Source organism: Heloderma suspectum, chromosome 15, assembly GCF_057233095.1.
Source record: "Heloderma suspectum isolate Gila_16-S chromosome 15, 16-S_ref, whole genome shotgun sequence".
NCBI classification, from domain to species: Eukaryota; Metazoa; Chordata; class Lepidosauria; order Squamata; family Helodermatidae; genus Heloderma; species Heloderma suspectum.
In genome coordinates, this window is record NC_139472.1 from 3,463,277 (window position 1) to 3,487,485 (window position 24,209).

Consider the following 24,209-nt stretch of genomic DNA (forward strand, 5'->3'; position numbering starts at 1 on the left):
GGGAAGGGGAAGGGGCATGGCCTTCTGGGGAAGCCAGGAGTGCCAGACTGAAATCCCAGAAGGGCCGGATTTGGCCTGAGCTTCTGAATCCCTGACAACAGATGTGTCTGGCTGGATCAGACTAGCGTTCAGCAGAGTCCTAGCACTCTTTTAAGCAATCTCAGTGTCCAGTGTTCCAGCAGAGATGACAAGTGCACCGCAATTCCCAGAGGGGCTTCTCCGCCATCTGCCTCCATCCTCTTGTGGCACCAGACAGTGACCCTTTTACCCCCGTATCCCCTTACCTGTGAGTCCTGCTCCCGCAGCTCCAAACAGCGACGCCATGACAGCAATCCCAGCCGTCGAGCCCAGGGCAGCAGCGCCGGCGCTTCCAATGACGGCCGCCGCTCCGGTGGCCACCAGAGGGGCAGCCAGGCCCCCCGTCAGACCTAAACAGAGGGGTGCCTTTTCAGCCTCTAGCGAGCCCAAGTGACACAAGGGGTGGGTGAGGACCACGATGATGCAGCACCCTCCGCCGGGGGTGTCGAATCTCTTGCAGCCCAAGGGCTGCTTCCATTACGGAGAAGCTCTCAGGGGCTGCATTCCAGTGTCATCCTAAATAACTTTTTAGAATGTGGGAAAAACCGCACGAACGCTGGACCAGTAGTCTGGGGAAAGGGTGTGTGGACATCTCAGGTGGGCCAGAGATTCAACACCGCTGGGATAAATGGATAGGGCAACTGCGGCAGCCCAACAGGGAGTCCTGACTCACCGATCACCGTCCCGCCTCCGACAGTGGCCAAGCCAATCAGCAGGTACCGTTTCAGCTTTTTCCTTTTCTCTTTCTTCTTCCTCAGTGCCTCCGCCGTTCTGCGCAGGGGGAGGGAAAGATGTGTGGGTGGGGGAAAAAAAAAAAAGGCTGCGAGCTCTCTTTGCAGGGCCAGGACCAGATATTCTGATGCCTGAGGCAGACCAGCACACGCTCCCCACCACCACCAGAAATCAATATGCACCGTTTCCACTAAATTGGAAAATTCTGCTACCACCTCTCCCCCTCCCCAGGTGTAAAAATACAAGAATAATAAAACAAGTAAGAATTTGCTGTCCTTTCAAGGCACCCCAAACCAGCTCCCAAAGGTTGTTTTTTTTTTTTTTGCAAATACAACAATAATCGCAATACAAAATATAAAAATACAAAAAACAACAACAAAAAGGAGGAGGAACTGCCTCACTTTCTCTAATGGTAGGGCCGGCCCTGTGTCTTGCTGTATTATCACCATAGGAAGTATCCAGCTCCCCCAACACCCCGGAGCACACAGATGCATCTCGATTTCAGCTTGCAAAAATAAGAATGGTTGATATCAATCAGAAAAACAGCAAAACCAAACCCAGCTCTACATACCTGGAAGATCCTCCCTATTAGATAGGCAGCTTGGGCAATGAAAACAGCAAATATTAAACATGTACACAGGCAGTTTATATGCAGCGCTATTAAAAGCCATAACGACGACGTGTTAAAAACATTTTTTTTAGTTAACGGCCTGCACCTCCAGCTGAATAAAAAGAGGAGGGGAGGCACGTGTGCAGGAAAAAATAATGGAGAAAATGGAGAAAGCCCAGGTGCCTATAGAAAAAAGTTCATTATAGTTCTTTTATATTGGGGCCAATATAAAAGAACTATAATAAACTTTTTTCTACAGGCACCTGGGATTTCTCCATTTCCTTTTCTTCATTGTTTTTTCCTGCACCTCCAGCTGGCAACTTTTTTAAAAAATGGGGCCTGTAATTTCAGTTGAACAAGAGTCAAAAGGCCTCCCTTCCCATCCCAGAACGCGAGGAGGTCAGAACATCTTGGTGGACCTCTTTGCTCACATGGGCCTGGACCCTTTGACCCTACCCACCCATAAATCATTAATAATAATGATAGCAACTTTAGTGTGTCCGAAGCGCTTCATGTTTGTTACGTCAGCTTTTCCAGACCCAGCGACCTCCAGATGTATTTGACTACAACTCCCATCACTCCCCAACCATGCTGGCTGGGATGATGGGATTTGTAGTCTGATACATCTATGGTTGCCAGGTCAGGGAACTGTCTTCAATGCTGCCCCAAGTTGAGCGCACTGCAGTAATCTAACTCAGCTCTACCCAGCTTTTCTACAGCAACTGTATTCAAAGGGGCTAATAGGATATTTTAAAACATTGCACAGCACAAGGTTAGTGCCTTTGTCACTGGTGCAGTGCTCTTGTGAAAACAAGAAGATATCTGTATCTATCTTTTTAACTATGTTAACCGTCTCTGGGGAAAGCGTCTTACTCCGATTCCTCCTCTTGGTCCTCGTTCAGGCATTCAAGGAGACATTCCTCTGAAGCCTCCAGTTCCTCCAAGGCGACCCTCAGCAGCCAGGTGACACGCGAAAGGAGCACCCTTGCACGAGCATCGTAGTACCCTGAAACACAGGCAAGGGGCAGGGAAGGGGGAGGTTGTGATCTAAGACAGCTAGTCAGCCACAAACCTTGCTCTGCCTTTGAAGGGCCGGCGGGAAAATATTTCCCCACAATCCATCATCAACTGGCCAACTTAGGCCTCCCCTAGCCTGTTTGGTCTACCCTGGCCTTCTCCAATGATCCAAGCAGCTCAACCAATGGCGGCCAAGACATGCTTCATTTCAGAGCAAGACTACCAATAGGCAGCTAGAGCAACTCTCCCACCTATGTAGAGTCTTCAGAGCTGGGGTGTTGAACCTCAGGCTCAGAGGCCAAATCCTGCCCTCTGGGGTTCCCCAGATGGCCACACCCCCTTTCCCCCCGGCAACACATAGGGTGGCTTCCTGGCTTTTGTGCAGTTTTTCCCCCACTCTAAAAGGTTGAAATGCCTCTCGGTTACTGGCAGTAAGAACTCTAAGCTGAAATACGTTTGCCGGTATTTTTGTTATTTTCAGCGTCATCCCTTTTGCCTTCAACCAGGCCCATCAGTGGAATGCGGCCCCTGAGAGCTTCTTCAAAGTAGAATTCGGCCGTCAGGCTGGAAGAGGTTCTGCACCCCTGCCACAGTTATTTGGGGAACTCCTTGAAATGGCCTGAGAACAAAGGATCCATGCACATTTCGAAGGAGACCATTTTATGCCATTAACACCAGATGTTAATGCTCACATCACAGTCGCGCTTTTAACCTTTTTTTCCTATTTGTTCTGGTTTTTGCCAGTTTAGAAGGCTGTTCTTCCTTTGGTATTTAAATGTCAGGTGAAACAACCATTTCCTTTTATTTTATTACATATCCATAAAAGTATTACAACAGAGAAAACAGTATCACATGGTTAAAAAAATCACTATTGGGCATAAACCATCATCAACAGAAATATCTGCTATTGTATTGTATTCCTTCCTGGAAAATGCTAATGTAACCCTCCTCCAGCCCAAAAAACTACCCCTCTCGAATTTGCCTTCTGCCAGTCTGACATCACTTCATCCCGACAACCACCACAAAATCCCCTTAGCATAGCCTTCTCCAACCTGGCATCCCTCAGATGTCTTGGACTACAACTGTCATAATCCCCAGCCAGCACAGCTATTGGCTGGGGCTGATAGGAATTGTAGGCCAACGCATCCAGAGGGCACCAGATTGCAGGAAGCTGTGTTAGTGTATTTATGACATTGATAACATTAGTTGGGGAGGGATGGTGGGTGGAGAGGCAGAGAAACACACACACACACAAACTCACCGTCCTTGAGAGAGAAGGACACAAGATCCTAAAAAAAAGAAGCATAAGAGAGATGCTGAGAACATGCTGAAAAGGAAAATCCTTAAGATTCATTCCCAAGATTCAAATCCCAAGATTCGTTCCCTTATGGTTGATTTCCAGTTATGTAACGAACTCCCCAGCAAGGCCCGCCTGGCGCCAACATTGTTATCTTTTTGGCGCCGGATTAAGACTTCCCTCTACTCCCAGGCAGTTGGCAACGTATGATGTATTTTTAATCAGGTTGTGGGATTTTGTTTGGATATGCGTATGTGCATGAGTGTCTGCTTTGTTTATATGTTTGCAGCTAAACTGTTTTGATATTATGCATACCGCTGTATTTTTAAGTTTTTCAATCTCTGTAAACCGCCCAGAGAGCTTTGGGCATTGGGTGGTATAGAAATGTAATACATGAAATGAAATGACAAGTCTGCGGGCCAAGCGCAGGGGGGCTCCTGGACGCACGTGCGCACAAGTCCCATGCAAAGAGCAGCTGCTGTTTTCCCTGCCAAATCAGAGCATACAAAATAAGACTAGCCCTCAAGGCTTGCCCCATGCATTGACTGCGCATAGCTGCTATTCCATGCACAAAAAGCCACACGATCCCATCCTCCATCAACAATACCAAATCCCTTCCTGGATCAGTCCAAGGTGGCTCCATTCAGGTCAGCGTCCTGTTCTGGACAACAGCCCACCAGCTAGGTGCCTGAAGGGGATTGGCTACCCGAATATTAGAGGGTACTGCCTCGGAACATGGAGGTTACGTTTAAGTATCATGGCTGAAAGCTGCTGGAAAACCAAACCCCTGTGACTTTGCCTAACGCTTTAAGGCAGGGGTGGCCAACTTGTGGCCCTGGGCCTAATTTCATCTCCAAAGGCCTTGTGAGCTATCAATTCTAATCCCTTGAGAAAGGGACCTGTCCCTTCCCTGTCAGCCTGTTTTTTTTTTGGGGGGGAAGGGAGAGAGAAAGAAACAGGATTGGCAGAAAGAGAGAGAAAGGAGAAAAGAGGGTGGGAGAGAGAGAGAGAACAAAGAGGAGTGAGAGAGAGGAGAAAAGAGGGTTGCAGGTAGAGATTGAGATTGAGAGAGAGAGAGAGAGAAGAAATGGGGGAGAGAGAGAAAGGAGAAAAGGGGGTGGGACAGAAAGGGGTGGCAGAGGGAGAGAGAAAAGGGGGAGAAGAGGGAGAGAGAGAAAAGGGGGTGGCAGAGGGAGAGAGAAAAGGGGGAGAAGAGGGAGAGAGAGAAAAGGGGGTGGCAGAGGAAGAGGGCAAGACCAAAATACCAAAAGTACCAGCATGTTTTAGCATTAAGCTCTTACTGCCAGTCTTAGGAGAGGCAACGACAACGTTAGGGGGAACGACAACTTTGCAAAAGTTGGGAAACCAACAGGTGATTGACAGTCAGAGGAAAGGGGGCAAGGCCAACTGAAGAGCCCCGGGGTGCCGAACTGGGACCCCAGGAAAGCCGGATTTGGCTCAAAGGCCTGAGGATCCACATGCCTAGATTAAATAAGTCCATGAAAGAGTAGAGGTATTTCCACAGCTGCTAGGTAGGGAAGTTAAATGGAAAGCCCTTGTACAGAGGCAGCACAGCTCTGAATAAAAGACAAGCAACAGATGTGGTGCCTTCTTGTGAGCTTCCCAGAGGTACCTGCCTGGATAACTGCTGGCCACAGAATGCGAGACCAGATGCATCTCTGCCCCGATCCTGCAAAGAACTCCTTACATCTGGCGCTCTCCTACTTGCAGTGAGACATTTAAGCTTTCATCAGCCAGCCAGCCTCACATAACTTCCCAAGAGAGGGAGTTTTATAGCTTATTTGACCAAGCTTCTTCTGCAGCCACAGGCTGCTTTTCTTCTCTGAAACGCGATGATGGGTTTATTGCCAGTGCTGCTGGGTGTTTGCTTTTTAAGCACTGTTTTATTTGAAGCACAGCTTCGGCTATGATTCTGGAGATGCACAAAGAAGGGGTGTCGGGGAATAGATATATAGACATACCAAGGCTCAACTCGTGACTTGCCATTCTCTCGAGCTGAGATGATGATCTTTTGCAGTGCAGCAAAACCCCCACCTCCAGCTAAATGTGAAGAGAATATCCCACCCACACCCTCCGTAACCCTGTTCTTCTTCTTCTGTTATATAAGAACAAGAGGTCACGCAATGAAATTAATGAGTTGTAGATCCAGGACAGGGAAAAGAAAGTACTCTTTCATACAGTGCTTAATTAACTTAGGCGGTTGTCATTGTCATGACCCCTAGCCTTCGGACCTTCCAGTGTGTAGCAGAGGATTCTGAAGAAGATGAGGCACAAGCCACTTCTTCGGGGGTAGGGCACACAGTGCCTTATTCACACACATACCCTGAGAGAGGACACAGCCCTGCCATCGTCCTCTGGACCAGTCCCCAGCAGAACCTCCATCTCCCCAGCTTCACAGAAATCTCAGTCTACAAAATCAGCCTAGGGACCTTTTAATGGTCCATACTGTTCCTCCAGAAGAATTTACCATATTACAGGTCTTGTCGGCCTACATCAGGCTTCAGTTGGCTTTAGCTCTCTGCTGAGACAGCATCTACCTATTGTCCTAGTAGGACAGAGTTCTGGCCAGCAGGTTCCACCTGGAGCTATCCAAGGTCCTATTTTCTTCCTGTCTTGATTGGACTGCCATCAGATGCTACCAGCTTCCCCCTGAGGGCCTCAATGAACCACAAACAGGACAGGGATTTACTGCCACAAGATAGGACATACTACTGGCTTAGAGGGATTAGGGCAGGGGTGGAAAACAACCTCTGTCCATGGGCAAAAGCAGACCTCCAGACTCTCTCCAGGCCATGCCCTGAGTTATTGATATTATTTACTCTGTCCTGCTCTGTCCCCCAACTAATTTCTTAGCCTGTTTTTTTTCCCTCTTCCCTTCCCATCCCTTTTTCCTTGTGTGCTGTGTCTTTTTTGATTGCAAGCCTGCAGGCAGGGACTGTCTTGTTTTACTGATTGCATGTAAACTGCTCCACGGAAACCTCTGGCTGAGGAGTGGGATTAAAAAAAGAAATGAATGAATGAATGAATGAATGAATAGAGGTGGTTGTGATGTAGTGGTTACAGTGTTGGGCTGGGACTTGGCAGACCTGGGTTCTAGTCCCCACTTGGCCATGACTTTGGGCCAGTCACTGACTCTCACACTACCCTACCTCACAGGGTTGCTATGAGGATAAAAATGGAGAGGAGGACCACGTAAGCTACCTTGGTTTCCTTGGTGAAGGAAAAATGGTGGGACACACACACGCAATATGAAGCTGATGGAAGAACCTTATATATATTGGGGGGGGGAAAGGCTGCCTGTATGCAAACGTCTCCCCAACCACCTCGCTGCATACTGAACAAAGATAAGTGTCATATCCATAATCCACCCACTTCTGGCTCTGCCCACACCCCGTCTGCTGGGATGCAGACCCCGGACAGTTTTCAAAGTAGACTTTGACAGGAGAAAGGATCCCTGACCCTGGGGCAGAGAAATTCGTGGAGGAAGGCAAGGTGCTCCAGTGGCTATTGACCATAATGGCTAAATTGAACCTCCATGTTCAGAGGCACTGTATCTGTGTGCCAGTTGCCAGGGAACACTTCACGCAGTTTCCCAGAAACAGGCACAGATGCTGTTGCTTCCCTTTACCCACCACGTACTAACTAACTAACTGCTAACGGCAGTTATTACGAAGGCGGCTTTGGATTGGGAAAAGGACATGGGAGGAAAGGGTTAACCCAACCTGGCACCTTGCAGATGTGTTGCGATATGCCTCCCATCATCCTCAGCCAGCATGGTGCTGGCTGGGGATGATGGGAGTAGTAGCCCAACCCAAAAAGAGGGTGCAAGGTTGGGGAAGGCTAAGGGATTTCCCGCCTCATCAGGGGATTATATCTGAGTTGAAGGCAGGCGAACTCAATCCGGAAGGGCAGATCGCAAAAACCTTCCTAGGCCTAACTTATGCCAGTGGCAGACGAGGCGGTCCTTCTGTTTCTGCGGGACTGCACGGCTTCAGGTTACAGATGGGGGGAGCCAACACAGTTGAACGTTTCTGTTGGATGACAACAACAACAGCAACCCCCCCCCCAAAAAAACCCACACCCAGCATGTCAGAGGAAAGGTGAGGCTAGAACTCTTTTCCCTGACATGCTAGTTTTCTAGGTGCAGGGAATTTGGATGTCCATGAGCCCCTCCTGCAGTCTGGAGTGGTACAGTCCAGACATAGGGCATTTATGACCCGACCCACAAAGAAATTGAGTTATACAGAGTCAGAGTCTAGGGCAGTATCTTTGGTGAGAACTCGGCAGGCGTCCCCAGGTTACCTGGAAAACAGGACTGACTCACCTGTGTGATGATACTGGCGTGACCTTTCACGAGAGGCTCCTTCAACAGGATCTCAGCAAACGTCTCTGTCCCTTCGCCTCCCAAGCCACCGGCAAATGCCAGCATGGCCGGCAAAACGCCTTCCGGGAGTTCCAGCCATTTCACCAGGCTCTCGACCACCCCCATCCGGTATGAGCTTTGAAAACCGCAGAGACAAGGGGAGAAGCGTCACAGGGAAACCAAGTCACACCACCACTTCTTTGCTTGTGTGTATGTGTTTTTTAAAGAAACGTCAGTGTAATGGTTTTGATGGTGTGGGGGACCTCAGCAAACACACCGACGACTGGAGATCACAAGTAGGAAGCCAGGTATGGCAGGATCTCAAAGCATCTTACAGCATCCGCAGGATCAGGAACATAGGAAGCTGCCTTGTACCGAGTCAGACCTTTGGTCCATCTCATTGCTAAAAAGGTAAAGGTAAAGGTGTCCCCGACCAGTCGTGTCCGACTCTAGGGTGCGGTGCTCATCCCCGTTTCTAAGCCGAAGAGCCGGCGCTGTCCGAAGACGCTTCCGTGGTCATGTGGCCGGCATGACTGAACACCGAGGTGCACGGAACACTGTCACCTTTCCCGCCGAAGCGGCACCTATTTATCTACTTGCAATTTCTTGCTTTCGAACTGCTAGGTTGGCAGGAGCTGGGACTGAAGACGGGAGCTCACTCCGTCACGCGGCACTCGGGCCTCGAACTGCTGACCTGCCAACCTTCCGGTCTGCAGTTCAGCGTCTTAACCGCTAAGCCACCGCGGCCCCATCTCGTTGCTACTGACTGGCAAAAGTTTCCCAGGGTTTCAGACAGGAGTTTTCCCTAGCCCTACCTGGAGATGCTGGGAACTGAACCTGAGACCTTTCGCCTGCAAAGCTATGGTCCTTCCCATAAAGCTGAAGTAAGGTTCCAGTCCTCATGGTTCTGAATAAAGGTCTGCTTTAAACAGGAACGAAGGAAGCGGCCTTGTGTCTGTCTCGCTCAGCATTGTTGAAACTGACTGGCAGCCGCTCTCCAAGGTTTCAGGCAGGGTTTTCCCCCAGCCTGATTCTTGACATATCATGGATTGAACCTGGGACCTTTCACATGGAAAGCAGGTGCTGTACCACTGAGTTACGGCCCATTCCCGGATGGAGTACAAGGAATTTTCCTGTACTCGTATACATTCAAAGGAATATACGCAATATAATAACCAGTACAGATACACGAATAGTGGAGAACACCTATACTGCTAGAGTTGAAATTGCCTAGAAATAAATTATCATTCTTTCTGTAGCTTTTTATCCAGCAGAGGCAACTTTTTCTCTTTAGTTTCCAAGGGACCCCTTTCCTCAAAAAACTCATCTTTGCAAACGGAGCAAAACAGCCCAACTCAAACGGAGCAAAATACCCGGCAACACTATTTTTTTTTTTTAAACCACAACAACTTTATAGCCCGCCTGACGCTCAAGGCAGCTAACAATCATAAAAGGCAGATTAAAAACAGAATCGTGATTAAAACAAATCAAATAAAAACACAGCAATAACAAGAAAACCCAACCCAACGCGTTTTTAAAAAAAACGTCAGCAGCAAACCAGCTTAGATGCCACAGGTCTGCCTAAATAAAAGCCTATCCACCTGCCAGCAGAGAGGGGGCCAGCATAGCCTCCCTCGGCAGGGAGTTCCAGTGTCTGGGAGCGGCCACTGAGAAGGCTCTCCCTTGCCTTGCCACAAAACACAGCTCGGATGGCAGTGGGACAGAGAGAGGTCTTCCCCAAAGACCTTAATACCCCAAGTTAGATTATTTGGCTGTCTGGACATGCTCCCAGGAGCTATGCAGGCACAACAGATCCAAACCACCTGGATTCCTGACTCAGGTAGAAGTACTCACCTTTCCTCTTGCTCGGGGAAGAGCGACGCCAAGGATATGGCACAGAGAGCGGCATAGGCAAACTTTCCCGGGTCGCCCAGCTGTCTCCCGACGCATTTGGACAGCTCCTCTTTTTCTTCTGGCAGCCCTGCCCCCCTTCTCCAAAGCCTCCATCGACTGGCAGCCATTTTCACCACTATTGCAGCAAGCAACACAGATAGATGGGGAATATGTATTTATTTGAAATGATTTTTAAGCCCCCTTTAAGGATAGAGCCCTCCCAAGGTGATGCATAAAATAAAAACACCCTGAAATGGTACAGAGCAACAACAGAGACACAAGAAATAAGGGTTCAGTTCGAAACATACTATAAAAACAGATCGTATGAATGAAACCTGTAAGCCTGCAGACTGTGGAAAGCCTAGCGAAAACAGGCAGGTCTTCAGAGCCCCCTTGAAAACCCACAGAGAAGGGGCTGGAGGAAGCCCTGATGGAAGCCGATTCTAGAGGTACGGGGCCACCATTGAGAAGGCCCTCTCCCTCATACGTACTAGCTGAACCACCTTTGGTGGTGCGTTTGTGAGAAAGGCCTCTGCTGATGAGCTCAGAGTGTGGGCCAGCTGGTATGGGAAGAAGCGTGCGAGGGAGAACATACTGGTTCAGGCCAAAGGTCCACCTCTCACCCAGTATCATGCTTCCAACAGCGGCCAGCTGGATCCTCCCCACTTTGTTCCCCAGAATCTTGTAGTCACAGCAGAGATTTGTGACTCTCTGCTGAATCTCTTTGTGAACCTCCCAGAGAGCTTCAGCTATTGGGCAGTACAGAAATGAGGAGGAGGAGAAAGAGAAGGAGAAGGAGAAGAGATTGAGAGCCTCTCAACCTTTCACACCTGACTGCTGCCAGGAGGACCATCAAGGAAAAGAATGCCAGACCTCTTTCAGCCTGAGGGCTGAATGCCAGTCTGGAGAAATTCTCGGGGGCCGCATTCCAGTGGAAGACCTCCAGATGTGTTGGGACTGTGACTCCCATCATCCCCAGCCAACATGTGTTGGGAGTGATGGGAGTCGCACTCCCGACACATCTGAAAGGTTCCAGGCTGGGGTAGAGCACACGCAGCCCCGCCTAGTCTATCTTTCCCCTCTTAATAAGGAGAAAGGATGTGTGGGAAACGGCAGGGAGAGGTTCTTTCCTTTTATATATTCCACCAAGGCCTATCAGGCAAAGAAAACTTTGGACCGTGATTTTCCAGTCGTAGCGCACCGTAATTTGGATGATGCAGGCTCGACTTTCTGCCCGCGTTAGCACATGCGTCTGGCTCGCCCTTGGGGCTGCCCCACTGGGGCCACGCTGATGCTCTCCCTGCCTGGGCAACCACTCGCCTGCCGCACATCCCTGGCCCATTTCCACGGAAACCTCACACTCGTGCCGCAAGCACGAGGAGCGCAAAGTCCACGGCAGAATGAAATAATAAAACTGATTTGCTCCCTGGAATGACCGGGGGGGGGGGGGGAGCTGGGAAAGGATGCTGGGGCATTCTTTCCGGCATGTATCACAGACCTCCACGTGGTCCTGCCGGCGCTACTTTGGTAAACGAGTGCTCCAGGGATGATGGCACAGAGCCTCCGGCAGACGTGATCGCCTGGCCCCAGCTCAGATCCTCAGTTGCAGTTGGGTCACCGTGCAACGTTAGCCACAGACAGCAGAGACAGATCGTGATTTCACCTGAGCTGTCAAAACCTTAACCGAGAGGTTTTCCAAGATGGAAGACCACACCGTCTTGAAAGACCTGCACTGGTAGCCAATCGCTTTCCAGGCTCAATTCAAGACGGTAGTTTTAACCTCCAAAGCCCTAAACTAGGGGTGGGGAACCTCAGCTCCTGTGGGCCAAATCCAGCCCTCCAGCATTCCCCAAATGGCCACGCCCCCTTTTCCTGGCCCCACCTCTCCCCCCACTTGATGGTTTTCCAGCGTTTGCACTGTTCTCTCCTCCCCAGAAGAGGGTGAAATGCCTCTCCGAAAGCTAAGTTACTAGCAGGTACTCGGAGGGGCCATAGCTCAGTGTGACAGAGCCCCTGCTTTGCAAGCAGAAGGTCACAGGTTCGATCCCCGGCTTCTCCCAGTAGGGCGAGGAAAGAATCCTGCCTGAAACCCTGGAGAGCCACTGGCAGTCAGTGTCAACAATCCTGGGCTAGATGGGCCAGCGGTCTGACTCGGTATAAGGCAGCTTCCTCTGCTCCAGGAGGAGCTCTAAGCTGAAATATGCTATTTTTTGTATTTCAGGCCCACCACTTTCACCTGTAGCCCTGCCCACCATTAGTATGCGGCCCCAAAGAGCTTCTCCGAATGGAACTCGGCCCTCAGGCTGAAAGAGGTTTCCTGCCCCTGTTCCATGTGGTCGCCCAGAGGCAATTTTCTCACTTGCCGGAGGAGACCATATGAGTCCAAACCTGATTGATAGTTACTCTCTTGCACTTATAGCCAGACAACTTGTTAACTTCTCAACTCCTGACTCCTCACGGACACGGAGTGGCCCACAGTGCATTTTCCCAAGCACACCTACAATTACAGATCAGTCTCTCTGCTTCCTGGAGAGCTGACCTTGAGTTCCCAGCAAGGTTCGGAAGGGTTTGTTTATTTTTAAATCATTTTTTTTATGACCTCCTGGTTATTGACGTCCTGGTTCTTGACATTAGCCTGAAGGACAGTTCATAATCTTTGCATCTTGCTAACATAAACCAAGAGCAACAACAGTAAAGAGAGACCCACAATCTTTTCTCTGTGTGTACACACACCCCTTTGCTGCATCAAATCCAAACAGAAGGAGTTAAGCGCAAGGACTTAAAACTGACTTTGGGAACTTACAGAACTCTTTGTTTTTCCTCTATATTTTTCTCCCCCCGGTATTAAAAGAAGCTTTGAAATGACAATTGGGGGAGGTTCTCATGTCAAGCTTTCGCACAGGGTTGCCCCATTTCAACCTGGCAGGGTTATTTGATATATTCAGTTGATTTGCACCCCACCTTTCTACCAAAAAAATGGCACTCGAGGTGGCTTACGATTAGAGGAACTATTAAACGATGAAAAACTTGATGAAAACAATAATAAAACAAAGACATTAAAACACAGTTAAAATACAACAATTACAGAATAAAACCGGCACCCAACCCAACAAACCAGCTTACACGCCAAAGGCCTGCTGGATAAAGACATCTGTAGAAGGACAACAGAGAGGGAACCAATCTAGCCTCCCTCAGCAGGGAGTTCCAGAGGCTGGGAGCAGCCACCAAGAACGTCCTCTCTCGTATCGCCACCAAACAAGCCCCCGTGGCGGTACCAAAAGACAGGCGTCTCCCAAAGATCTTAAATGGCAGGCTCATGTGGGAGAAGGTAGCCTTTCAGGTTATAATCTGCCTGGCCATTCATCATATTAGCGGTGGAAAATGAGCAGGATATCAACTGAATATCAACCATCCTATAATCAATAATGCAGCTTACCCCAGCCTGGTGCCATCAAGATGTTTGTGACTACAACTCCCAGCATTCCGAACCATCAGGGGCTGATGAGAACTGAAGTCTTAAACATCTGGAGGGCACCCGGCTTGGGGAAGTCTGAAATAGGGACTAGATGCTACCAAGGAATCTGTGTGTTTTGCCTATGGACACGGTTCCAAGTAACGGCTGGGTTTTTTATTTTCAAAAATGGACGATCAACCATTGTTTGTCTGTTTCTGCATCCCAGCAATCCTAGGTGCACCCTGAATCCATCACAGCACCTGGTAGATCTGGGATGCAGGACTTGTTTCATCCTAAGCACTCAGGGGCCGCATTCCTGTGATGGGCGGGGCCAAAGACAAAAGGAGCAGGGCCAAAAATACCAGGATCTTTTACCTTAATGCTTTGACTGCGAGTAGTTAAGCCTTAGGAAGGGCATTTCAACCTTTTAGAATGGGGATAAAAATCCAGAAAAGCCAGGAAACCATCCAACGATTGGAGGTCGGGGAAAGGGGCACGGCCATGTGGGGAATGCCAGGGGGCCGGATGAGGTTCCGCACCCCTGTGGTCGGGCCTAACTTGAACGTTTGCAGCCTCCTCCCACGTTTCAGATTAAGACTCTCTGCCCATACAGATTTCATGACTTCAGCCTCAGGACAGCCGTTTCACCCTGTCATCAGCCTGCTTTTTGTAACACCTTGCCTGATGAAGAGCTGGAGTTCGCCCAAATAAAAGTATTGCCATAATATGGATTTTTACCAGGGCAGCAGAGTTCGCCCCTCCCAACACATTTTTAAGTCCTCAGTGTGGCATATTAAAATTTGAAGCCCTGGTAGTGACTTAAAAAGCCCTAAACCATTGGGGGCAAGGCTACATGAAGAATCATCCCCTCCCATATATACCTGCCCAGCACCCAAGATCATCATCAGATGCGTTCCCCTGGGTGCCCCCACTGAATGAAGTGAGGTGGGTGGCTACTAATAAGGGGGACTTTTCAGCAATGGCACCCTGGTTGTAGAATCCCCTCCCCAAAGAAGCTCGCCTGGAGCCTACGTTGGAGTATTTTTGGTACCGGGGAAGACCTTATAAATTCTCTCAGCAGTTTTAGTTGTTCAGTTTTAAAAATTATGTTAGTGCCGTTTTAGAGCTTTGCATTGCTGCTGGCCTTTATCTTGGTTTTTACTTTAGTTTTATTCTGTTTTAAGCATTTGGTTTTTATATAATGTTTTACGATGTGATTGCACTTTATGGTTTTAAGTTTTGTCTTGTGAACTGCCCAGAGAGCCTTGGTTGTTGGGCAATATAGAAATGTAATAAATAAAATACAGCCCAATCACCAAAGGGCAGCTTATATGTAGGAACTAACTTTTCCCCCCGTTAGACATAATTTTACTCAGATTAGGTTTCAAACAATGGCAACAGAATATCTGACCAATACATTTTTCAACAGGCCAAGAAAGGACCGTCTCTGTGGATGCGAATCAGGCCAGATGGAAAACAATACGCAGCACGTCCTTTACTGCCTTTTACAGAACTCACCTCAGGATAGATTTTTCTACTTTTCAGAATTTTCCAGGTCAATCACATGATTTTAAAACTACGTGGTAACTGGCTGACGTCATTAAGTTTATTACCAATAAAGACATGAAAGCTTTGGGTGGTAGGGGTGGTTGTGGAGAGGAACAGGAAAAACGGATGGGACCAGAAAACATTTCCCCCCCTCCCCAGGGATTTTTGCAAAATTTGGGGAATTTCCCTCCCCTAATTTTTCCACCACCACCACCCCCGCCTAAACATCTCTGGTTACCGATAGGGTAACTTTATGTGTGTTAGCAGTGAGAAAGTTAATGGGCTTCTTTCTAAACCCCAAAATACTGGACTGTCAAGGAGACATTTTTAAACAATATGAGGAATTTTACCGAACGGTGGATGGTTTCCTGGCTTTCGTGCAGTTTTTTCTCTATTCTAAAAGACTGAAATGTCTCTCCTAAGACTTAGTTAGTGGCCCTAAGTGCTTTAAGTTATAATATGCTGAGGTGTTTTGTAATTTTGCTCTGCCTCCTTTGCCTTTGGCCCCAACCAGCACTGGAATGCGGCCCCCAAGAGCTTCTCCAACACTGAATTTGGCCCTTGGGTAAGAGGTTCAACGTCCCTAGTTTTGTGACTTATACCTTAAGGGCCATTGGCTATAAACAGTACAACAAAGGCTACTTGAAGGACACCCTAGGGCCATAATAGTGAGTCATAAAGAGATGCAGTGGACACCCTACTCTGTGGAAAGGTGTTCTGGATGTACGTCACAAGGACCTCTGATTACTTATTTCTCATAACAAACATCCTCTCGCATGCAGCTTGGGAATCACTTGGCTAATGTCATAGAGGCCCAACTAGGAAATTAACTGGCAATCCATCCCAGTGCCTATACTACATGCTAAAACAGTAACACTTTTAAACCTTAAACAATGTGCTATTAAACTGAACTGAAAAGTTACTGGTACCCTCCAGTCCTGGGACAGACACAACTGATCCTATGAAGCAGGCCCTGTCGCCAGAAAGAGCCAGGGGTATGTGGTGGTTTGAGTGTTGGACTGGGACTCAGAAGAACCAGTTCTAGTCCTCACTTGGCCATGATGCTCACTGGGTGACTTTGGGCCAGCCACTGACTGAGTTCACACAATACAATAACCCACATTCAAGGTTGAGTATGGGTTGAGAATCGGTTGTGGTTGAACCATGGGTTGAGAGTTGGTTGTGGTTGAACCATGGGTTGTTGCTGAACCGTGGGTTGACGTGTTGTCTGAACTCAGCTGTGAAAACAAACCATGGTTTGTTAGCCACAAACAACCCATGAAGAAAACCCATGGTTTATTGCTGGGTTGTGAACCGTCTGTAGCTCATGGTTAACAAATCGCCACAGCATCGTAAGAACATAAGAAGAGCCATGCTGGATCAGACCAAGGGTCCATCTAGTCCAGCATTCTCGTCACACAGTGGCCAACCAGCTGCCCATGGGAAACCCACAAGCAGAACATGAGTGCAAGAGCACTCTCCTGCCCATGTTCCCCAGCAACTGGTGTACATAGGCTTACTGCCTCTGATACTGGAGGTCGCACAGAACCATCAAGACTATCAATAGCCTTCTCCTCCAGGAATTTGTCCAACCCCCTTTTAAAGCCATCCAAATGGGTGGCCATCACTACATCCTGTGGTAGTGAGTTCCATAGCTTAACTCTGCGCTGTGTGAAGAAGTCCTTTCTTTTATCTGTCCTGAAACTCCCATCAGGCAGCTTCACAGGATGACCCCGGGTTCTAGTATTATGAGAGAGGGAGAAAAATGTTTCTCTATCCACATTCTCCACACTGTGCATAATTTTGTATACCTCTATCATGTCTCCCCTTACTCGCCTTTGTTTTTCATCACAATTTTGAATAGTCTTTTGTATTTAAAATGGCTTTCACGCTTCTTTGCTGTAAGCTGCCCATTTGTCATGCGGGTGGCATACAAATGTTGCAAATAAAAGTACATAAATAAATAAACTATCACCAACTGTCTCACTGCAGGCTGCTTCTGTGATGTTCATTCTACTCTGCAGTAGGAGAGACTTTCTGTATTGTATTGATTTTAATTTATGTTTTCACAGTGTTTATTTTTATCTGTACTGTTGTGCTGTGTATGGTTAAGTTGGCTTGTTATCGGTTTGTTTCCGCCTTATATTCATTATATCCATTTCTGTATTTGTATGTGTAAGTCGTTTCAAGACTGTTTTTGCAGTGGGAAGTGGCACATAACAACAACAACAGCAACAACAATTACGGTGATGATTGCGACTAGTTGCAACACTTTATGGGTCAGCATTCAGGGCAAGAAAATGAGGCCTTTTTTCTGCTGGACGAGCTGGAAAGGATACAGTGGCAGAAACATAATTTGCAGAGGATGGTGACAGCACATTCATTGAAGTTATAAGTTATAAGTACAGTGCTTTACAATTTAGGTGCAATTTTATGTATTTATTTATTGGCTTTACAGCAGGGAACATAACGTAAGAGCTCTGCTGGATCAGACCAAGGGTCCATCTAGTCCAGCATTCTGTTCACACAGCTGTCGACCAGGAACCCACCAGTAGGACAAGAGTGCAACAGCACCCTCCCACCCATGTTCCCCAGCAACTGGTGTACATAGGCTCACTGCCTCTGGTACTGGAGGTATCACATAGCCCTCAAGCCCAGTAGCCATTGATAAGAGTCCTCTGCGTGCAATGGGAGGCGAAAAGAGTCCTCCTCCGTGTGCAATGGGAGAGCATGCAAGCACTGACCCTTGGCGTGAGAATAAGAAATGGTTACAAGGACAGTTGTTGTTGTTCAGTCATTCAGTCGTGTCCGACTCTTCGTGACCCCATGGACCAGAGCACGCCAGGCCTTCCTGTCCTGCGCTCTCTCCCAGAGCGTGCTCAAGTCCATATTCATTGCATCGGTGATGCTATCCAGCCATCTCATCCTCTACAAGGACAGTAGGGTACCCCAATTTTCCACCATCACGTGTTGAAAGGCATGGGGCACACCCCCAGTTCTACAAACTGTAACAGATCATTCCGTCAATAATAAGTGCTGATTTTATTTGAACATTCGGAGGCATATTGGACTGTCCATCACAGATCATCGCAACAGCGGCAAAAAAGCAAGAGGCGGTTTGGCGCAATCACCAGGGACTAGCAGCATCCCTCTGGCTCTTAAATTGGAAGCTGGAAAAAGAGGTCACGGAGATCTACTCCAGCCTCTTATTATTCCACAAAGGCAGCACGGGCAGGCCTCTTGCAGCAACGTGATGCATGCATTCACACCAACACCCTGCAAATCTTGCTTTGGTGCAAGAAACGGGGGGGGGGGGCGGTTTAAACTCTCCTGTTCTACAATTAGGCAAAAAGCCCCCGACCCCAAAATGCAATAGGCAAATCTCATCCACTGCTCCTACCACTCCGCTTTCTTCATCCCTCCACTACGACCCCCCCCGCATTCCTTGTAGTTTGGGGGGGCAGAATCTGTAGCGCCCCCCCATTTGGGGAGGGGGAGACCCGGAAAGCCCCTCCCTCACATCTCAAATTTCTAATTATAGGGCGCCCCCCCCGAACCCCCTTTCCTGTGCTCCGCCCCCACACGCCGAAGCCCCACCTGGCCGTCCTCGAGGTTGAAAAGGGCCGCATCAGACCCTCGACTCGTCGCCGCCTTGCCTTCACCCTGCGCCGGCTCCCCGCTCACGCCAGCCCGAGGCTCGGAAGAAGCCGCCTAGGCCTCGCTCGAACGCCGGCGGGCGGCGGAAGGGCGCTATTCCGGAAAGGGAGTTACGGCGGAGGGATGACGTGGGTAGCGCAGGGGAAGGAGCAGGCTGCGCAAACGTCGCAGCGACTCGGGACACAAAACCGCCGACTGGGGACGCAGTAGCTTTACTTGTGGCGCATTCAGCACCCAAAGAAAATGCATTGAAGTAGTGAATGGAAGAGGGGGGTGTTTTTTTTAAGCTTTCAGAACAGTCTGAGTGCTTCTTTTTTAAAACTTAATTCAAGATTGTTGCTTTGATTTGTTCTTTTAGAATTGTTCCCCCTGTTAATAAATCATCATCATCTCTTTCTAGGCCACCTTTCAGGTGGCTAACAACAATAAAATCCCCTATAATAAAAACTGGTACCGCAATAAAACAGAAAAATCATTAAAAAAAAAAAAAAACAGCAAACACCAACAATACAACATCTAGGTCAGGCAATACTAAAAAACCTACAACACAGTTGCAGCTACAGAACAGAACAGTAAAATATAATCAGGGGAAGGCCAGAGAAAAGAAAGTTGTTTTCTTTCAGGGCCTTCCTAAAAGTGCCAACGAAGGGACCTGTTGTTACTGATTATGATTATTTAATAATATAATAATTATTTATTGCATTTCTATGCCCCTTTTCTGAGCCATCCAAGGCGGTTTATAAAGATTTCAGAAAACAACAACAATCGTAATCATAAAAACTTAGTAAAACATTAAGAACAACCTTACAGAATTAAAAAGATAAACATTCATGAACCAAGGAAATGAAAATAAAGAACCCCCCCAGCCCCACCTGAAACCTAGCAGCAGTGCAAAGATGTAAAATATTTGAGAGATGAAACCGAATCTAGACTTCCAATTTATATTATGACTATTATTAGCAGCCAGAATATGTATAGCCCAATTCTGGAAATTATCAGACGAACCACCTACTTAATATTTCAGATTGGTTCAGAAAGATCTGGAATATTGCTTATTTTACAAAAGTGGCATTTTTGTATCGGGAAGGGGACAATATAGTTCACAAAATGATAAATGTATACAAAGATGGGTGTCATTTGTTAATTCTTGGAATGATTTTTTAAAAAAAATAAAGCGGAACTGTGTGTTTTCTATGTTATAATTTCTGCAAGGTTTCTCTCTTCTTTTTGTGTTTATTACATTTTTAAATATTTAGGTTGCAATCCTATTCATGTTTAGACAGAAAAAAGTCCTACAACTCCCAGCATTCCCCAACCAGCCATGCATGCTGGGCATTGTAGGGCTTTCTTCTGTCTAAACATAAATAGGATTGCGCCTTTATATTGCTAGCTTTGTTTCCTCCCTCTTCTCTCTTCAAGTATCTGCTTGCTGTTAGTGCATGTGTGTGTATACAAATTGTTTTGTGTATTGAAACTTAATACATTAAGGGTGCAATCCTATGGGGATAGGCAGCTGCCACCGAACTCAGAGGCATCCGCCTATCCAATGCAGGGCAGGAGAAGCACGGATGGGATCATCCCCTCCACACTTCAGCCGCCCTGCATTTGCAGCTAGACAGGCGGAGCAGGGGAAGGGGCTGCTGGATGACACATAGGATGTGTCATACCGGCATTTCCGCCTTCCCTGCCCTAGAACACCCCATTTTCATTGCTCCGCGCTCCTCTTCCGAGTGGTCAGCCGTTCCAAGCTGCCTGCAAGGCAGCGCAGGGGGAGGGAAGGTCGGTTCTCTGGGAACCGACCTCGGAGAGCAGGCTTTGAGGTCAGTTCCTGGAAACCAACATATCCTATGGCTGTCGAGCCACTGACTAGCAGCCATAGGATTGCTCCCTAAATTTTTGTAAAAGCCTTGAGGAAGAATGCTGGAATAGGTCCCTTGTGTTATCTGGGACTGTGCATTTGTTATCTGCCCATTATTTAAAATATTTTTTATCCTGTTCCTCAGTGAAAAAGGCTCCCAGAATGGCTTCCATATAATCAATAAAGCAACAGTCCCTGGCCGCAGGCTTACAATCTAAAAAGACATGACAGCCAAGGAAAAGAGATGAGGAGGGAAGAGGAAAAAAAATTAAGTCTTTCAGTAGGGCTGTTTCAGTTCAGCCTTACATAGAAGCAAACCTCCCTTATGCCAGCTCTGGTAAACCACTGGTCTATCTGACCCAGGGTTGTTCCTGTCTAACTGGGAATAAGTCTCCTCCAAGATCTTTCCTAACCCCACTACCAATCATTTTTCAAACCGGAGATGCTGGGGGCTGAAGCTACATGCCAAGAATCACTCCCTTGAATAGGAAACTTGTCCTGCTATGGCTGGATCAGTCGCAGTGTTAGGGCAAATTAAGGGGCAAGTCAGGCAAAAATCAAGCCTGCCTATCAAGCTCAGAAGTAACAGTCCAGCAGGAGGGCAGTCAAAGGCAGGAGTACTCAGTAAACAAGCAATGGTCAAAGCACAGTATTACCAGGCCAGAAGAAGAGTTCCACAAAGGAGAATGAAGCAAGAGTCCAACGGCTGGTTGCACAGGGGTTCAATTATGGAGCAAGACCAGGGAAACAGGGGTTCAAGGCACTAGAAGCTGAGGTGGGTATTCCAGCAGCCAAGAAGTCTCCTCCAAGAGCTTATATTCTGCATCTACCAAAGCTCCACCTAGGACTCGGCTGCATCGCATGAGAGGCTTGTGTAAGAAATCCTCCTCATGAGGAGCCCTCTAATCACAAGGAGCTCTCTTCCACGAACAGGTTTGCCGGGCCACCCTCCTAGCCTGAATTTTAAGGCACCAGCATTATATTGTATTTTATTCTCAACTGTTCAATGTCATTTTATTTTAACCTGTTTGTAATCCACCCAGAGAACATTAGTTATTGGCTGGATTAGAAATGGAATAAATGAATGAATGAATAGGTTGTGAGTGGACATTCCTCTCTGCCTCAGAAGCGGAGGTCTCTGCCTCTCAGGGAGCCAGATCTGAAGGCCCACGACCACCTTGGGGATTGCTGGAGTCTTCTGAAATGACCTGTTCTCTGGGGACCTCTGGCTCTGAAGGTCCAAGCTGTCCTCTGACAAGGAATCCCCCAGGGGTATCACGAGCTACTAAGAAACAAGAAGTAGGCACATTGCATTTACACATTGCACCACCCATTCGCCTCGTTGCGAATGCTCAGGAACAGGAAGGAGGGATTGGTGTGCTCAGGGGGAATCTTGAGATTTGCAGAAGTAAAAAAAAAAAAAGAATCTCAACGAAACCACACATCCGAGGGGGCTAAGCAACAACGCCCCTTCATGGATCACTGCCTTGTTGTGGCGAAGGGGCTTGCGTAACTCAGTGAAGCCATAAGCTGTGCCGTGCAGGGCCACCCAAAACGGACAGGTCATGGCAGAGAGTTCTGACAAAATGTGGTCCACTGGAGAAGGAAATGGCAACCCACTCCAGTATTCTTGCCAAGAAAACCCCATGGAACATATCACAAGGCTAAAAGATATGACGCCGGAAGATGAGCCCCTCAGGTCGGAAGGTGTCCAATATGCTACTGGGGAAGAGCAGAGGGTATTTCCAAGTAGCGCCAGAAAGAGTGAAGCGGCTGGGCCAAACCCAAAAGGACACTCAGCTGTGGATGTGTCTGGTGGTGAAAAGAAAATCCGATGCTGTAAAGAACAATATTGTTTAGGAACCTGGAATGTCAGATCAATGAATCAAGGTAAGCTGGAGGTGGTCAAACATGAGATGGCAAGATTGAACATCGACATCTTGGGAATCAGCGAACTAAAATGGACAGGCATGGGCGAATTTAATTCAGGTGACCATCATATCTACTATTGTGGGCAAGAATCCCTTAGAAGAAATGGAGTAGCACTCATAGTCAACAAAAGGGTGGGAAAAGCAGTACTGGGGTACAATCTTAAAAATGATAGAATGATCTCAGTACGAATCCAAGGCAAACCATTCAACATCACAGTAATTCAAGTCTATGCCCCAACCACTGAGGCCGAAGAAGCTGAGGTTGATCGGTTCTATGAAGACCTACAACACTTTCTAGAACTAACACCAAAAAAAGATGTCCTCTTCATCATAGGGGATTGGAATGCTAAAGTAGGAAGTCAAGAAATCACCGGGATAACAGGCAGGCATGGCCTTGGTGTACAAAATGAAGCAGGACAAAAGCTAATAGAGTTTTGCCAAGAGAACATGCTGATCATAGCAAACACTCTTTTCCAACAGCACAAGAGGCGACTCTACACATGGACGTCACCAGATGGTCAATATCGAAATCAGATTGATTATGTCCTTTGCAGCCAAAGATGGAGAAGCTCCATACAGTCAGTAAAAACAAGACCTGGAGCTGACTGTGGCTCAGATCATGAGCTGCTTCTTGCAAAATTTCGGCTTAAATTGAAGAACGTCGGGAAAACCACTAAACCGTTCAGGTATGACCTCAGTCATATCCCTTCTGAATATACAGTGGAGGTGAGGAATAGATTTCAGGGATTAGACCTGATAGACAGAGTGCCTGAGGAACTATGGACGGAGGTCTGTAACATTGTTCAGGAGGCAGCAACGAAATCCATCCCAAAGAAAAAGAAATGCAAGAAAGCAAAGTGCCTGTCTGATGAGGCTTTACAAGTAGCTCACGAAAGAAGGGCAGCGAAAAGCAAGGGAGAAAGGGGAAGATATACCCAACTGAATGCAGAGTTCCAGAGAATAGCAAGGAGAGACAAGAAGGCCTTCTTAAATGAACAATGCAAAGAAATCGAGGAAAACAACAGAATGGGAAAGACTAGAGATCTCTTCAAGAAAATTGGAGATCTCAAGGGAACGTTTTGTGCAAAGACAGGCATGATAAAAGACAAAGAAGGCAGGGACCTAACAGAAGCAGATGAGATTAAGAAGAGGTGGCAAGAATACACAGAAGAACTATACAGGAAAGATCTGAATGTCCCTGATAGCTATAATAGTGCGGTCACTGAACTTGAGCCGGACGTCCTAGAGAGTGAAGTCAAGTGGGCCTTAGGAAGCATTAGTAACAACAAAGCTAGCAGAGATGACAGTATTCCAGCTGAGCTATTTAAAATCCTAAATGATGATGCTGTTAAAGTGCTGCATTCAATATGCCAACAAATCTGGAACACTCAACAGTGGCCACAAGACTGGAAAAGGTCAGTTTATATTCCAGTTCCAAAGAAGGGCAACGCCAAAGAGTGTTCAAACTACCGCACAATTGCGCTCATTTCACATGCCAGCAAGGTGATGCTCAAAATCCTACAAGCTAGGCTTCAGCAGTATGCGAACCGAGAACCACCGGAAGTACAAGCTGGGTTTAGAAGAGGCAGAGGAACTAGAGATCAAATCGCCAACATTCGCTGGATCATGGAGAAAGCAAGAGAATTCCAGAAAAACGTCTATTTCTGCTTCATTGACTACGCTAAAGCCTTTGATTGTGTGGATCACAACAAACTGTGGCAAATTCTTAAAGTGATGGGAGTACCAAACC

General features: G+C 47.6%; 1 protein-coding gene across 3 annotated transcripts in view; it reads right to left on the minus strand.

The window, feature by feature from the left end:
- TMCO4 (transmembrane and coiled-coil domains 4) overlaps positions 1 to 18,747 on the minus strand; it is a 37,997-nt gene extending 19,250 nt beyond the window's left edge. For 2 of the 3 annotated variants that reach the window (XR_014786039.1, XM_084822118.1), the window contains exons 1-7: positions 18,611 to 18,747; positions 9,973 to 10,147; positions 8,080 to 8,254; positions 3,699 to 3,726; positions 2,294 to 2,426; positions 752 to 849; positions 285 to 428 (exon numbers count right to left, since the gene is read on the minus strand). Coding sequence is in view for 2 of the 3 variants with exons in the window: in XM_084822118.1 (XP_084678244.1) it covers positions 285 to 428; positions 752 to 849; positions 2,294 to 2,426; positions 3,699 to 3,726; positions 8,080 to 8,254; positions 9,973 to 10,139 (745 nt within the window). In the remaining variant the exon portion in view is untranslated. The remainder of the gene's footprint in view (positions 1 to 284; positions 429 to 751; positions 850 to 2,293; positions 2,427 to 3,698; positions 3,727 to 8,079; positions 8,255 to 9,972; positions 10,148 to 18,610) is intronic. The other variant, XM_084822119.1, reaches the window with a different exon arrangement.
- Between the last annotated feature and the right edge of the window lie 5,462 nt (positions 18,748 to 24,209).